This window comes from Cetorhinus maximus, chromosome 10 (genome assembly GCF_964194155.1).
Source record: "Cetorhinus maximus chromosome 10, sCetMax3.hap1.1, whole genome shotgun sequence".
Classification (NCBI taxonomy): domain Eukaryota; kingdom Metazoa; phylum Chordata; class Chondrichthyes; order Lamniformes; family Cetorhinidae; genus Cetorhinus; species Cetorhinus maximus.
In genome coordinates, this window is record NC_135888.1 from 19,381,001 (window position 1) to 19,396,813 (window position 15,813).

A 15,813-nucleotide genomic window follows, 5' to 3' on the forward strand; every position below is an offset into this window, starting at 1 on the left:
GTCACTCTTGTACTTGAGGCAAAAATGGCAGACAATTTGCACACAGCAAGACCCAGAAACAGCAATAAGATGATTGACCAATTAATCCATGGAGCTTTCTTAATGGTTAATTCATTTGGTTCATGGATAAATGTTGGCTGGAATGGCAGAACTCCCCTCTTCACTTCAAAATGGTGCAATGAGATTGAAGAGTCTGCCTTCCAAAGGCCAAGAAGAAGGAGGAGGTGGTTTGTGTAGGAACAGGACAGAAGATCCAGCCTGATCCCAGTTTCCAGCTCTAAGTCCATATTCCTGTAGGTTACAACAATTCAAGTGCATATCCGAGTGCTTTGTAAATGTAATGAGAGGTTTCTACACCCATCATTCTTTCAGGCAGTGAGTTTCAGTCCCCCACTGTTGTACTCAGTAAGAAAGCCGGTTGGTGAAGAATATAACTGGAGCCAATCTTTACACACTTTCTTTTGTAGCATTTATTTCAGAGGTACAAAATGCAAACATACATCTCCTCACCCAACAAGCAGCTTCAGTCTGCTCCTTTTTATATCTCTTAGGTGCACCTAGCACCAAGTAAATGTCCCAATTTGAAAATATTAAAATATTTTAATTTTTTATTAAATATTTTATTAAAATAATATTCCTGGTGTTAATAACATATTCCAATCCCCTCAAGTGTGTCCCTTTTTCTACTCTTTTGAGTAAAACCAAAAGAACCAGTTAACAAATCAACAGAGATCAGATTAGCAAATTAACAAATGGACAAATTAAAGGGGGTAGGTCCCTTAAAGGGACACAGCAACAAAACCAAAAAGAGAGCTTACAAAACTTTAAATCAAAATGTGGTTCTGGGGGTCAACGATGCACCCCAACCCCCACTGTACCCATCGATTACGGTTGGTCTCCAGTGTGCTGGTGGACACCGCGTGCTCCCTCTCCGAACATATTCGCAGTGCTCCTTTTTATAGGAGCACACGTGAATCCCGAGTTAATGCCCAATGCCTGCAACCAGTTAAACACAATTAATATCCAATTAACACCCATCATCTTCAAAGAAATAATTTCTCCACAATTCCCTTTTAATCCTTCTGCAAGTTATTTTTAATCTAGGCCCTTTGGTTATTGATATCCACTGGTTCCCCCTTATCTACCCTACTAGTTACATCCTCAAAAAACTCTAATAAATTTGTCAAACAGGATTTCCCTTCAGTCAAATCATGTTGACTTGTCTAATCGTACCACGCTTTTCTAACACTCAAGAAGCTTGACACTGTCAAGGTCAAAGCAACCTGCTTGATTGGCACCACATCCGCAAACATTCACTCCCTCCACCATCAACGAACAGTAGCAGCAGTGTGTACTATCTACAAGATGCACTTTGGGAATTCACCAAGGGTAGCACTTAGATCGCACCTTCCAAACCCACAACCACTACCATCTAGAAGGACAAGGGCAGCAGATAGATGGGAATACCACCACCTGGAAGTTCCCTTCCAAGCCGTTCACCATCCTCACTTGGAAATATATCGCCGTTCCTTCACTGTCGCTGGGTCAAAATCCTGGAACTCCCTTCCTAACAGCACTGTGGGTGTACCTACACCACATGGACTGCAGCAGTTCAAGAAGGCGGCTCACCACCACCTTCTCAAGGGCAATTAGGGATGGACAATAAATGCTGGCCCAGCCAGCGAAGCCCACATCCCGTGAATGAATTTTAAAAAAACATGGTTTGACTAAAGGGAAATCCTGTTTGGCAAATTTATTAGAGTTTTTTGGGCATGTAACTAATAGGATAGTATACCTGGATTTCCAAAATGCATTGATAAGGTGTTGCACAGAAGGTTAATAGGCAAGTTAAGGGCTTATGGAGTTGGGGTAATATATTAGCATAGATAGAGAATTGGTTAATGGATAGAAAACAAAGGGCTTCTTCAAGTTGGCAGGCAGTGAATGGTGGAGTGCCACAAAGATCAGTGCTGAGGCCTCAGCTATTTACAATCTATAATAATAATTTTGACAAAGACACAGAGAGTGATAAGACACAGAGAGTTTGCTGATGATACCAAGCTCGGTGGAAAGGTAAGCTGTGGGGAGGACACAGAGAGACTGCAAAGCCATATAGACTGGTTGAGTGAGTGGGCAACAAGGTGAAAGATGGAGTATAATATAGGGAAATGTGAAGTTATTCGCTTTGGCCGTGAGAATAAAAAAGCAGAATATTTTTTCAAAGAGGAGAAACTCATAAATGTTGATGTTCAAACGGACTTGGGTGTGCTTGTACAAGGATTGCAGCAAGTTAGCATGCAGTTGCAGCAAGCAATTAGGAAGGCAAATGGTATGCTGGCCTTTATTGCAAGGAAATTGGAGTACAAGAATAAAGAAGTCTTGCTACACTTGTACAGGGTTTTGGTGAGACAGCATCTGGAGTACTGTGTGCAGTTTTGGTCTCCACATTTAAGAAAGGGTTTACTTACATTGGAGGTGGTACAGCAAATGTTCATTAGGTTAGTCCCTGGGATGAGGGGGTTGTCCCTATGATAAGAGATTATACTCTCTGGAGTTTAGAAGAATGAGAGGGATCTCATTGAAATCAACAAGATTCTGAAGGAGCTTGATGAGTGGACACTGAGAGATTGTTTCTGCTGGTTGGGAAATCTAAAACACGGGGGCACAGTCTCAGGATAAGGGGCCGATCATTTAGGGCTGAGATGAGGAGAAATTTCTTCATTCAAAGGGTTGTGAATCTTTGGAATTCTCTACCTCAGAGAGTTGTGGGTGCTCCATTGTTGAATATATTTAAGGCTTGCATAGACAGGTTTTTGGTCTCTCAGGAAATGAAGGGATATGGGGAACAGGCAGGAAAATGGAGTTGAAGCCCAAGGTCTGCCATGGTCGTACTGAAGGGCAGAGCGGCCTCAATGGGCTATGTGGTCTGCTCCTGCTCCTATTTCTTCTTGGGTTCCTGTATTGACCTCTTAGCTAAAGAAAATAGGAACTTTCTATCCACTCTAACTTCCTTCGTTCTCTCTTGTGCAGACAGGCAAAGCACATGAGTATGTCTGTTTCCTTGGCTGGTTTTTCCTGGAAAAGGTCACCAGGAACTTTAACTTGAGGAGCATCACTCCACATAAATTGAGGCTAACCAAGAAACTATCCTGCTCTTACCACCTGCCATAGGCATTTTAGAAGGATTTACTGGTCGACAATCAACATGTTTGGCCAGGTTATGAATGCACCTTACATGACCATCAAGCCTTGGATTGGGACTTGAATTCAGAGGCAGTGTTAAGGCATAGCTGATGGTAAATGCTGAGTTGTTCAAATCCCAGAGGGAAACTTGAGACAGCTGCCACAACTTGCAATTTGTATGTTTTGAGGTGTGGGCTTTTAGTTCAGTAGTAATAAGACCACCGAGCCTTATAGTTTTTTTAGAAAACTATGTTAAACATTTATTAATAAGAGGAATGATCTTAAGCACATACATATGTCTACAAATTACAACTATAATAACTTCTAAATCCGCTTATTAATCTGACTCCCAGTTACACCTCCATTAAGGCAACAGTAAAACGCATAGGCAAAGAAACATGATACCCTGAACAATCCAATTCAAAGTGAGTTTTCTTAACTTCAGTACTTTGTAGACAGCAGCTTGAGGCGTAGATGCTGAAGGCTTTTCACATTTGTTAGATCTTAGAATCCTGCCTTTATACACCGCCTTCTCTCTTTTATACATATGAGTGCAAATTCCCATTGTTTCACTATGTCTTTGGACTTTACCTCCCTGATCATAAAAACTTATCATAGGACCAATTTTACCAATAATCTTTGGGAAAAATAAACACACTGTTTCTGAACTTCACCTGGCTAGGTGACACATTTCACCCCTCCTTTGAAAACAATCTAGTCTGGTTTATTTAAAAATGCAAATGTCCTTTTACACCTTACATTCTAAATTTCCCCCATGTTTACCTACTTAACATTTCAAACCTAGCTTTTGTTACATCAAAGCCTCCAGACCAGCTGCCTTTAGTCCAATTAAGTCACATACACGCACGCACACACATGTATATAGACACAGATATCACTATTTTCCAATAAATCCCAATAGCATTATTATATCTTCCTGACAGGCAGGTACGCTACCCACTGCACCACAAGTCCTCCCTACTATCCACTCTAACTAGACCCCTCATAATTTTATTAACCTCATTTCAATCACCCCTCAGCCTCCTCTGCTCCAAAGAAAACAACTCCACTTTGCCCAATCTTTCCTCAATTAAAATTTTCACACCTTGACAGCATCCTTGTAAACTTTCACTGTACCTTCTCTAGTGTGATCACATACTTTGGTAGAAGGGGTTGGAGATATTAATTAAGGCAAGAAGAAATATAAAGTTCTAGTTGCAACCACACAGCTATGTCATTGGTGATTTTGACAAGGGCGGTTTCAATGTTGTTGGTAGAAAGGAAACCAATTTGGTGGGGCTGAACGAAGGGGAGTTGGGGTGCTAGAGTGGCATGAGAGATTGGAGATGGGCTAGTAGCTTGAGAGATAATATCAAGCAAAAAGGGGTGTGACTGTGGTGGTGGAGAATGATCCCTCCACGTGCAACTGAATTGCCCTGGCACCAAGTCACTAAGAGAGACCACAGCCCTCTTCATATTACTGAACTGCTTCAGCAACATGGTGGCATTTATCAATGAGGCTCTGTACCCCATAGCTGGAGACAGGACTCAGTAAGCTTGTAGCATTATGACAGTAAATCAGGTACCAGAAATTGTGTCAGCCTCACCTCCCCGCATCCCTCCCCCACCCCCACCAGTGAAAGTGGGAGCAAAATCAACTACAGTTCTCTGAGGTGAGATGTGGAGTTTTTTTTTAATGCAGTGAGTGATGATCTGGAATGCCTGAAAGGGTGGTGGAGGCAGATTTGATAGTAACTTGCAAAAGGGAATCGGGGGATGCTGTGGTATAATGGTATTGTCACTGGACTAGTATTCTAGCAGATGCAGGGTACTGCTTTGGGAACCTGGGTTTGAATCCCACCATGGTAAAAATCTGGAATTAAGAGTCAGATGATGGTGACCATGAAACCAAGTCGATTGTTGTAAAAACCCATCTGGTTCACTAATGTCCTTCAGGGAAGGAAATCTGCCATCCTTAACCTGGTCTGGCCTACATGTGACTCCATAGCCACAGCAGTGGGTTCAAGAAGGCAACTCACTACCACCTTCTCAAGGGCAGTTAGGGGTGGTCAATAAATGCCCACATCCCATGAACAAATTTAAAAAACTTGAAAAGGGTGAAACATGTGGGGCTATAGGGGACAGGGCAAGGGGATTGGGACTAATTGGAGAGCTCTTTCAAAGAGCTATCAAGCACCAAGGGCCGAGTGACCTTCTTCAGTTTTCCATCATTCTATGGTTTTTCGATCTGGTACTGTGATAATTATTGGGATCCCACAAACAGAGGCTTCGGAGGGAAATATTTTTGAAGAGAGAAAAGGCAAATGTATGGATATGTTTGATTTTTTTGGTGAATCAGGTAATGTTTTGCATGTTTATTGAGCATAAAAGAATATTTTTACTGTGATTCTCTCAGGTTACTGACAAAACAAAAGGATGATTTCATTAGATATCTTCCTCTTTACCAGTTGGTGGCTGTTTGTTACCCGTTGATGCTGCCATCAAGGGAGAGTTAACACACCAGAGGAGTGAGTTTCCATGGAGACAAATGGGGTCAAATTTCTGCCAAAGTTACCTGACCTTCTGCTGTAACTTTGGCGGAAGACTGGCCGACACTGCAGCAAGTCTGTTTACACCAATTCCCCAGACTTGAATTGTCCCATTATCCACAGTCTTTTCAGGGGAGAGAATACCGGCTTTCCACTAGCACTCTTTGTGTGAAAAGGTGCTTCCTGATCTCACCTGTAAGTGGCCTTGCTCTGACTTTAAGATTATGTCCCCTCATTCTCAATTCCCTCACTAGCCATTGCGTCATTGCAGCATTGAAGGAGGCTATTTAGCCCATCAAGTCCATGTCGGCTCTCTGTAGAACAATCCAGTCGATCACATTCCCCTGCTCCATCTCTGTAGCCCTGCAAGTTTATTTCCTTCAAGTGCCTATCCAATTCCCTTTTGAAATCATTCATCATCTTCACTTCCACCACCCTTGTGGATCCCACATTCTTTGCTAACTACTCTCTCAATATGTCCCGCCACCATCAAAGATCTGTGCACATGAATCCCCAAGCCCCTCTGTTCCTGTACACTCTTTAGAATTTTGCTATTAAGTCTATATTGCCTCTCTCTAGTCCTTCTGCAAAATACATCACCCCACACCTCTCTGTATTAAATTCTATCTGATACGTGTCTGCCCTTTCTGCTAGCCTATCTATATTTTGTTGCAGTCAGTTGGTATCATCCGCACTGTTAGTCATATCTTAGTTTGGTATCATGCACAGATTTTGAAACCTTACTCTGTATTCCAATATCCAAGTCACATCTATATTGGTGAGATTGTGGCCTACCGTTAATATCACTGGACTAGTGATCCAGAAGCCCAGGCTAATGTTCTGGGGACATGGGTTCAAATCCCACAGCAACTGGTGGAATTTGAATTCAATTAATAACTCTGGAATATAAACTAGCCTCAGCAATGGTGACTATTAAACTATCATTGATTCTTGTAAAGACCCTTCTGGCTCACTAATGCCCTTTAGGGAAGAAAATCTGCCATCCTTACCAGTCTGGCCTATTTGTGACTCTAGACCCACAGCAGTGTGGTTGACTCTTAGCAGCTCTCTGAAAGGGCTGAGCAAGCCAATCAGTTAGGGATGGACAACAAACACTGGCCTTGCCAGTGATGCCCACATCCCATGAAAGAAAAAATAGAGAGAGAGAGGAAATAGTGTCTCCTCTATCCAGTCTTTTTATTATTTTAAACATTCTTTATCAGGTCACCCCTCAATCTTCTATACTCAGCGGAACACAAGCCAAACTTAAGCAACCGCCCCTCATAATTTCACTCCTGGTACATGTTGCAATAAATTAATTATGTTACAAATGTTACATGATGGCAAATGGCGAAGGTAGTTCTGAAAATATTTAGCCATAACTGAAAGTAACAGTGAAAGGGTTGGGTAATAAAGTCTGGCCTCTGTTGCTTATCTGACTCTGCTGAGCTCCCTCCCTCCCTCCCTCTCTGTCAGAGGTGCACTCAATTATTCATTGATGGGCAATGATCCTGTTGCTGTTACCTAGACGCCAGAGAAAGGTGTTAGGGATCTGCTCGAACTTCACCACAATTAATCATTGTACAGAAAATATACATATATTCATTGTTTTAATCATAGAATCTGTCGATGGCTTAAACACGGAGAGGCTACGGGCTGGTTTGATTATTCCCTCTCTCCTTCTTGCCTCCTGGTATGTTTCCTGGAAAAATCCTCAATTCCCGGCGTTTTTCACAGCAATGAAATTTGCTGAACATTTGTCGGCGCACGTCACGCCGGAATGGAGGAAGCAGTACATCGAATACGAGGTGGGGGTCTTTTGGTGATTTAAGACTCGTGTAGTTTCGTTGTATCTAAGCTAGATGGTAAACAGATTGGAGATGCCGAACCCCTCCCCATAGATTCCCTTCTGTCAAATGAAAGTCGATCTTGTGAGAGGGGAAACTGCAGCGAAAGGAAACTCACTTTTAGAAACCGACTGGATGTCCAGCACCTTCTGATGTTGGGTACCAACATGTGGAGGGCTGGTGGTCTGAAAACCTGACCGTGTCTGTGTCCCACCTTACCGGGAGTGTTGTTCTTGTGTCAACCTTGACTTTATTTGTTTAAAGTTTAAGAGCTTCTCGCACTTTCGTTGACAATGCTTAGCCAATATTGGTCACATTTAACTTTTGAAACAATTGTGTGTGGGGGTGCTCAATCAATTGTACAGAGCTTACAGCTGAGACTGAGAATCATTCGAGTTTAGTGTTGAGAAGGACGGAGGGTGCATGGAGGTGCTTGGCTGAGATGCTCTAAAAGTCAGAACATTGGTTGAATATCTCATCACACAGTCTAAACTAGTGCTTGAGCACCGTGAGGTGCATTGTATGAGATGCTGTGCTTCAAAGATGGCAAACCTGGTCTCCTCTGACACAGAGTTTTTTGGCATTAAACAAAACAGGTCAGGGTGCCCTGACCAACATTCGCCACCATCCCCCTTCTCACCTCCTCCTCAACCAGTGCCCTCTGAATACCGATGAGCTCAGCATTAATCTCATTGTTGTTTGTGGGATCTTGCGGTGTGCAAAATGGCTGCTGTCTTTGCCGGCTTAATAACGGCTGTTTGGAGGAGGGGGGAGGGAAACGAATGGGTGGACGGGTGCCAGGCAAACCAAAGGTGCTCTATGCCCATCTACTGACATCACACCTTGAGGCAGAGGTTCACATGCCTCCCTTTAGCAGAGGGCGAGTGTATGTGGTGTCGCCTGTTATTCAAGGACAACAGAGCAGATGGTACAATTGAGATCTTTGAAGGCCTGACTTACCATGGTGATAGATCCTTCCTCAGGAGTATCCCAATCAACTGCATATCACGGTTTCAGCAGTTCAGGCTCTGCTTAACCCAAACAGCTGGCTGTATTGGGGAAATGGCACCAAGTATTTGCCACAGGCATCAATCATAAAGGAGCACCTGAACTATGATAATAGGGCTACCTATTTTCAGGCAGTTCAAGCAGCTGCACAGGGGTCACCTTCCACACCGCGTCTCAATGTTCTTCAAACTGCGGCATTGTTTTAATGTCCATCCCTGATTTTATTCATTTCCCCATTGGCAGCATTACCTAAACTCTCCTGTAAGCTCTTTGCCTCTCTACCCCTCTCCCCTCTTTTAGAAATAATCTTTAAAACCTACTTCTTTGACCAAGCTTTTGGTCACCTGTCTTAATAGCTCCTTATGTGGCTCTGTGTCAAATTTGGTTGATAATGCACTTTAGGACATTTTACCACATTAAACATGCTATATAAATACAAGTTTTTCTTGCTTATTTGCATCACCCCCTTGTAAAGCATTAACTTTTGAAATACATTGTCAAACCTAGTGCCAGCAGTTCAGGAGCTTTGAAATTGATGAAGACAGTTTGCCAGCCATAATCACCACAGTCTGTTGCTATAACAGAAATTGATGATGCTACTGACAAAGAAACAGATACAAATATAATAAATTCCCATTTAATTTTGTTATTTACATCCATAACGTTTCATTTTTATTACCTAGAATTGCATAGAATGTAGAGGACAGAAGCAGGCCATTCTGCCCAACTGGTCTCTGGTGGTGTTAATGCTCCATACAAGCCTCCTCCCACCTTGTTTCAGTGAACCCTATTGTCATAACTTTCTATTCCTTTCTCCCTTATGTACTTACATAAATTCTCCTTAAATGCATCTATGAAATTCACCTCAGCTATTCTATGTGGGAGCAATATCTGTCCAATGTGGGAACACATTCTGTCCAATCTCTGGGTAAAGAAGTTTCTTCTGAAATCTCTTATGAGATTTATTATTGACTATCTTATATTTATGACCCATAGTTTCTGATCCCCCACAAGTGGAAAGCTTTGCTCTATATCTAGCCTGTCAAACCCCTTCACAGCTTTAAATACGCCTATCAGGTCACTCCTCAACCTTCCCTTTTCTAGAGAAGAAAAGAGGCCCAGCCTGTTCAGTTTTCTGGATGGTTAGAACCTCTCAGTTCTGGTAAGATCCTTATAAATCCTTTTTTGCACCTGCTCTAATGCCCCTATGTTTTTTTTTATAATTATGGAGACCAGAACTGTGCACAGTACTCTGAATGTGGTCTAGCCAAGGTTCTATAGAAGTTTAAAATAAAAAAATGAAAAGGAAGGAAATACTCAGCAGGTCAGGCAGCCTGTGTGGAGAGCGAAACAGAGGTAGTCTTTCAGGCTGATGATGTTGCACTGAAGCTGCTATATAGGTTTATTAAGTCAACACATCCACACATATTAGTTATGATTGCAATAGGATGAGGAGGCAGCAGCAAATTAACCTCCTCTGGCTAGGGCTTTTCCCTCTTCGAAGATGTTATTGTGGGCTCCAATGGATGAACTGTTCATTGTGTATAGTGAGCAAGTCATATTGGCATGAACGCATCTGTAAATGCATAGAAGAAGGCATGCCAGGGTGAGAAACAACCAATGTAGTCCAATTGGCCATAGCCACCAAGATGCCACCAACCATATCTAATGTCTCTGAGACACTTATTTGTAAGAGACTGTCTTCACCAGGTAAGTGGCACTGTGCCATCAGCTCTAAGGGCACCAACTACCAATGTGGGGGTGCAATTAACTGTAGTCAGGATTGCACCAGGCCTGACTTCACCTCCTTGCATGTACATTGAAATTATGGCCTGTGGGGAAAATTTGACCATGCTCCTCACAACCACTGTCCCTTCAGCAGCAGCATCCACCATGCAATGGTGCCAATTCATCTGCACTCACAGCTTTGGGTGACTTGTGTGCATCACCATTGTGACTGAAATTATGAACATCTTCCAGCTCCTTTCTCTTGTCATGTAGGGATGAATTGTAAAGCCTCTTTAAAAATGAAGTGCTTGAATAAGTGAAGAGTTCCCAACAACAGTAAGAACTTGGATTTATATAGCCCCCTTAATGTAGTAGACTTCCCAAGGCACTTCACAGAAGCAAAATCAGGCAAAATTTGGCATCACCCAATTTAAGGATATATTCAAAAGATTAATCAAAGAGATTAAGGAGAATCTTAAAAGGGAAGACAGAGGAAGAGAGGTGGAAATGTTTAGAGGGGTATTCCAGGTTTAGGGTCTAGGCAGCTGAAGACAAGGTCACAAATGGTGTGATGATGATGATGATCAGGCAGGTATAGGAGGCCACAACTGGATGGACATTGAGTTCCCAGAGAGTTGTGGGGATGAAGTAGGCTACAGAGATAAGGAGGCAAAGCCATGGAGGGATTTGTACACAGAATTGAGAACTTTAAATTTGAGGCATTTCTGGAATGGTTTGCACAGGATTGACGGATGAATGGAATCTAGTATAAGTTAGATACAGGCAATAGAGTTTTGGGTGATTTGAAGTTTACATAGGGTGAAAAATGAGAGGGTGACCAGGAGATGCCCATTAAAAATGTCCTTTAAAGGCTGTTTGTGTTAGGGCAATGCATGGGGCCTGCGGCCTATAAATAAAGCACCCCATTACAATTTGAATCTGTAATATTATCACCTGAATGTCAAGTCTTCTTCAGACTTGATTCCTTCCTGTTGTTGCAAACTCAATGATATCTAAACAACAGTGAGGCCAATGTGTGAACTGAGTTAATGATGGTTGCAGGAAGAGATGTTCAGGCCCTCTGGTTCTCTTTCTCCCTTCAGGATGTCCTACTGATTTCGCCCCTAGTTGCCAGCAGAAACCTGCTAAGAGTTGAATGATAGGATGTATCCCATTTGTCGTGCATTGGAGCTCTACAGCCCTGCAACACTCATATCAAAAGGTCTTTAAAGTGAAAATAATAATCTCTATATTTTTGTACCTCTGTTAAAATAATAGGAGATCACTTCCTACTCAATTGTTACATGGATACATGGAATTACATAGAACAGCAGTCATTTGGCCTAGCTAGTCCATGCCACTGTTTATGCTTAATAAGAGCTTCCTTCCAGCTCTCTTCATCTAACCCAATCAATGCATCCTTCTAATCCTTTCTCTTTCATGCATTTATCTAGATTCTCCTTAAAGCTATACTATTCACCATAACCACTCCTTGTAATAGTGAGCTGCACATTCATACCACTCTTTGGGCAAAGATATTTCTTCTGAATTCCCTGCTGTATTATTAGTGACTATATTGTATTCAAGGCCCATAGTTCTGGTCTCCCCTACAAGTGGAAACATCTTCTCTGCATCTAACCTATCAAACTCTTTCACCAATCTAAAGGCCACTCCTCTGCCCTCTCTTTTCTAGAGAATACAGTTCCAGTGTGTTATTTAGAGACATTTCAATGCCACATAAACACCAGTCCCTTTTGCTGTAACAATTATTTCCAATTGTACACTTTCAGCATTTTTATGAATCTTTAACAGTTAAGTGGATTGTTGATACAGCCAGTCGCTTTAAATGGCTCCAAGTGGCAGGTTTGTGTGTAAAATGCAAGGGCATTGTCTCCATTCTGTTTATCATTGATTGTAATGACCATTTAAGAAAAGATTTATATTGGATTTTCTGCACACGTTATCTTCCATGACATTGTCTTCCATGGTGATGAAATGACGAGAGTTACTGTGTATGAATGCAGCTCCAAGGACTAATCCTGGGCTGGGCTCGTGGTTTTTCAGGAGCTGGACCAACTTAGATGATGGAATCGCAGATTGGGAGGTTCCACCTGATTGATTTAGATGAATTGGCTTTTCCATCCATTTGACCTCATCATTCTCCACTACCATCGAATACCATTCCTGATAGTGCTTTTAAATGTTCATCTGAACCAGCAGACAGGGCCTCAGTTTTATTATCTCATTCAAAGGGCAGTTCCTGAGACACTAAAGGGGAATGTCAGCCAAGATTAGGTACTTAGATCTCGGCACATTCGAACCCTCAACCTTCTGGTTAAGCCTGGAAAGTCCTACACATAAGGCCAATTTGATGCCAATCACAGACTGAAGCCCAAGGAGGTTTGATCAATATCCTCTGACTGTGCTAAAATTTTTAGCAGGAGAATATTCATCATTAAAAACGGGAAGGTGCCACGGCAACTCAGAGAGCAGAGAGTCTTACATCACATGAGGAGGCCGTTCAGCCCATCATGCTTGTGCCAGTTCTTTGAACATGCTAACCAGTTAGTCACACAGCCCATGCTTTTTCCACATAGCCCTACAAACTTTCCCTTCTTAAGTGTGGATCCAATTCCCCTTTTGAAAGTTACTGTTGAATTTGCCTCCACCACCCTTTCAATGCATTCCCGATTATAACAACTTGTTGCTTAAAACAATTCTTCCTCTCCTCACCTCTATCTAGTTTGTTTGCCAATTATCTTAAATGTGTGACCTCTGACCTCTGCTAGTGGAAACGATTTCTCCTTATTCACTCTTATCAACACCTTTTGTAATTTTGAACATCACTACTAAATTTAACCTTTTCTGCTCTAAGGAGGACAATTTCAGTATCTCCAATTAATTCAAGTCCCTCGATGTCGGTAAATCTGCTTTCTCCCTCTCCAAGGTCTTGACCTCCTACCATATTTGACATTTTTTTTAGGATCATGTCACAAAATTTTCACTTCTTTCTCAGATTAAAATAGATCGATTCTGGAACTAACGGCACTGTGGGTTACCAACCCCACTAGGACTGCAGCTCACCTCCATCGTGTCAAGGGCAATTTGGAATGGGCAACAAATGCTGGCCTTGCTGGCGGCGCCCAAATCCCATAAACAAAAACAAATTTTAGAAAATCCACTGTGCTCTAGCTATAACATAGGGCACAGCAGTATGGAACGACAAGAACCATCATGCACGTTACACTGCTAATTCAGCATAGGGATGTTGAGATTTTTTGTTATTCTCTCACAGGATGTGAGTATCTCTGGTTCGGCCAACATTTATTGCCCATCCCTAATTGCCCTTGAGAAGGTGGTGGTGAGCTGCTTTCTTGAACTGCAGCAGTCTCTGTGATACAGATACACCCACAGTACTGTTAGGGAGGGAGTTCCAGGATTTTGATCCAGCAACAGTGAAGGAATGGCAATATATTTCCAAGTCAGTATGGTGTGTGGCTTGGAGGGGAACTTCCAGGTGGTGGTGTTCCCATCTGTCAGCTGCCCTTGTCCTTCTAGATGGTAAAGATCATGGGCTGGGAAGGTGCTGTCGAAGAGCCTTGGTGAGTTGCTGCAGTGCACCTTGTAAATGGTACACACTGCTGCCACTGTTTGTCGGTGGTTGAGGGGCACCAATCAAGTGGGCTGCTTCGTCCTGGATGGTGTCAAGTTTCTTAAGTGTTGTCGGAGTTGCACTCATCCAAGCAAGTGGAGAGTATTCCATCATACTCCTGACTTGCGCCTTGTAGATGGTTTTGGGGAGCCAGGAGGTGAGTTACTCACCTCAGAATTCCCAGCCTCTGACCTGCTCTTGTAGCCACACTATTTATGTGGCTGGTCCAGTTCAGTTTCAGCCAATGGTAACCCCCATGATGTTGATAGTGAAGGATTCAGTGATGGTAATGCCATTGAATGTCAAGGGGAGATATTTGGATAATCTCTTGTTGGAGATGGTCATTGCCTGGCACTTGTGGCAAATGTTACTTGCCAGTTATCAGCTCAAGCCTGAATGTTACCCATGTCTTGCTGCTTATGGACTAGACTGCTTCAGTATCTGATGCGTCATGAATGGTGCTGAACATTGTGCAATCATCAGCGAACACCCCCACTTCAGACTGTCTGAAGAAAGGAAAGTCATTGATGAAGCATCTGAAGAATTTTGGGCCTGAGGAACTCCTGCAGTGATGTTCTGGGACTGAGATGATTGACCTCCAACAACCACAACCTTCTTCCTTTGTGCTAGGTATGACTCCAACCAGCAGAGAGTTTTCCCCTTGATTCCCATTGACTCCAGTTTTTCTTGGGGTCCTGGCTGCCACACTCGGTCAAATGCTGCCTTGATGTCAAGGGCAGTCACTCTCACCTCATCTCAGGAGTTCAGCTCTTTTGTCCATGGTTGGACCAAGGCTGTAATGAGGTCAAGAACTGAGTGGCCCTGGCAGAGCCTAAACTGAGCATCAGTGAGCAGGTTACTGTTGAAGTGCCACCTTCCATTGACAGCACCTTCCATCACTTTGGTGATGATCAAGAATAGACTGATGGAGCGGTAAGTAGTTGGGTTGGATTTGTCCTGCTTTTTGCAGACAAGACAAACCTGGGGCAATTTTCCATATGGCCGAGTGGAATATAGCTATATTGTAACAGCTTGGCTAGGGGCGCTGCAAGTTCTGGAGCACAAGTCTTTAGTGCTATTGCTGGAATATTGTCTGGGCTCATAGCTTTTGCAGTATCCAGTGCCTTCAGCCATTTCTTGATATCACGTGGAATGGTGCGAATTGGCTGAAGTCTGGCATCTGTGATCCTGCGGACCTCAGGAGGAGGCTGAGATGGATCATCCACTCGGCACTTCAGGCTGAAGATGGTAGCAAATGCTTCAGCCTTGCCTTTTGCGCTGATGTGCTGGGCTCCCTGGTCATTGAGGATGAGGATATTTGTGGAGCTTCCTCCTCCAGTTAGTTGTGAAATTGTCTGCCACCATTCACAACAGGATGTGGCAGTAGGCCATCAGTGAGAAATGATGAATCACATTGCTCTTACGTTGGAAACCTGTTATGTAACTGTTAGGGTTGAGTTGACCTCAATTGCACTTTACCCCTAGGTTCGGGATGATACTGTGTGGATTCATTCTTAAATTGCATATTTTTTCTATTAAACAGGCTCTGAAAAAGATGCTGCACATGGCTCAGAATCAAGCCCCATTGCTAGAAGGTAAGATGTGATTGGTGTTACTATGGGTTGGGACCATAGACGCATTTATCACAGATGCAGCTTCCACTAACCTGAATAGAATATCCTGACTTGCATCTGGCACTACGCCAAGTTCTGGTCACAGACAGTAACCAGGGTGTTAATATTTAATGTTGAAATATGATTTAATTTATATATAATGAAAGAGGATTTAACTTCAAGATAGTTCCAAACACAAAACAGGTGCTACAGTGTTAATAAGATTCAAAAGG

The 15,813-nt window shown here is 42.8% G+C and overlaps 1 protein-coding gene across 1 annotated transcript in view; it reads left to right on the forward strand.

The window, feature by feature from the left end:
* The first annotated feature begins 7,471 nt into the window (after positions 1-7,471).
* Positions 7,472-15,813, forward strand: part of LOC144685209 (solute carrier family 53 member 1-like) — a 108,146-nt gene continuing 99,804 nt past the window's right edge. The window contains exons 1-2 of the mRNA XM_078549639.1: positions 7,472-7,540; positions 15,511-15,562. Coding sequence (XP_078405765.1) covers positions 7,472-7,540; positions 15,511-15,562 — 121 coding nt within the window. The remainder of the gene's footprint in view (positions 7,541-15,510; positions 15,563-15,813) is intronic.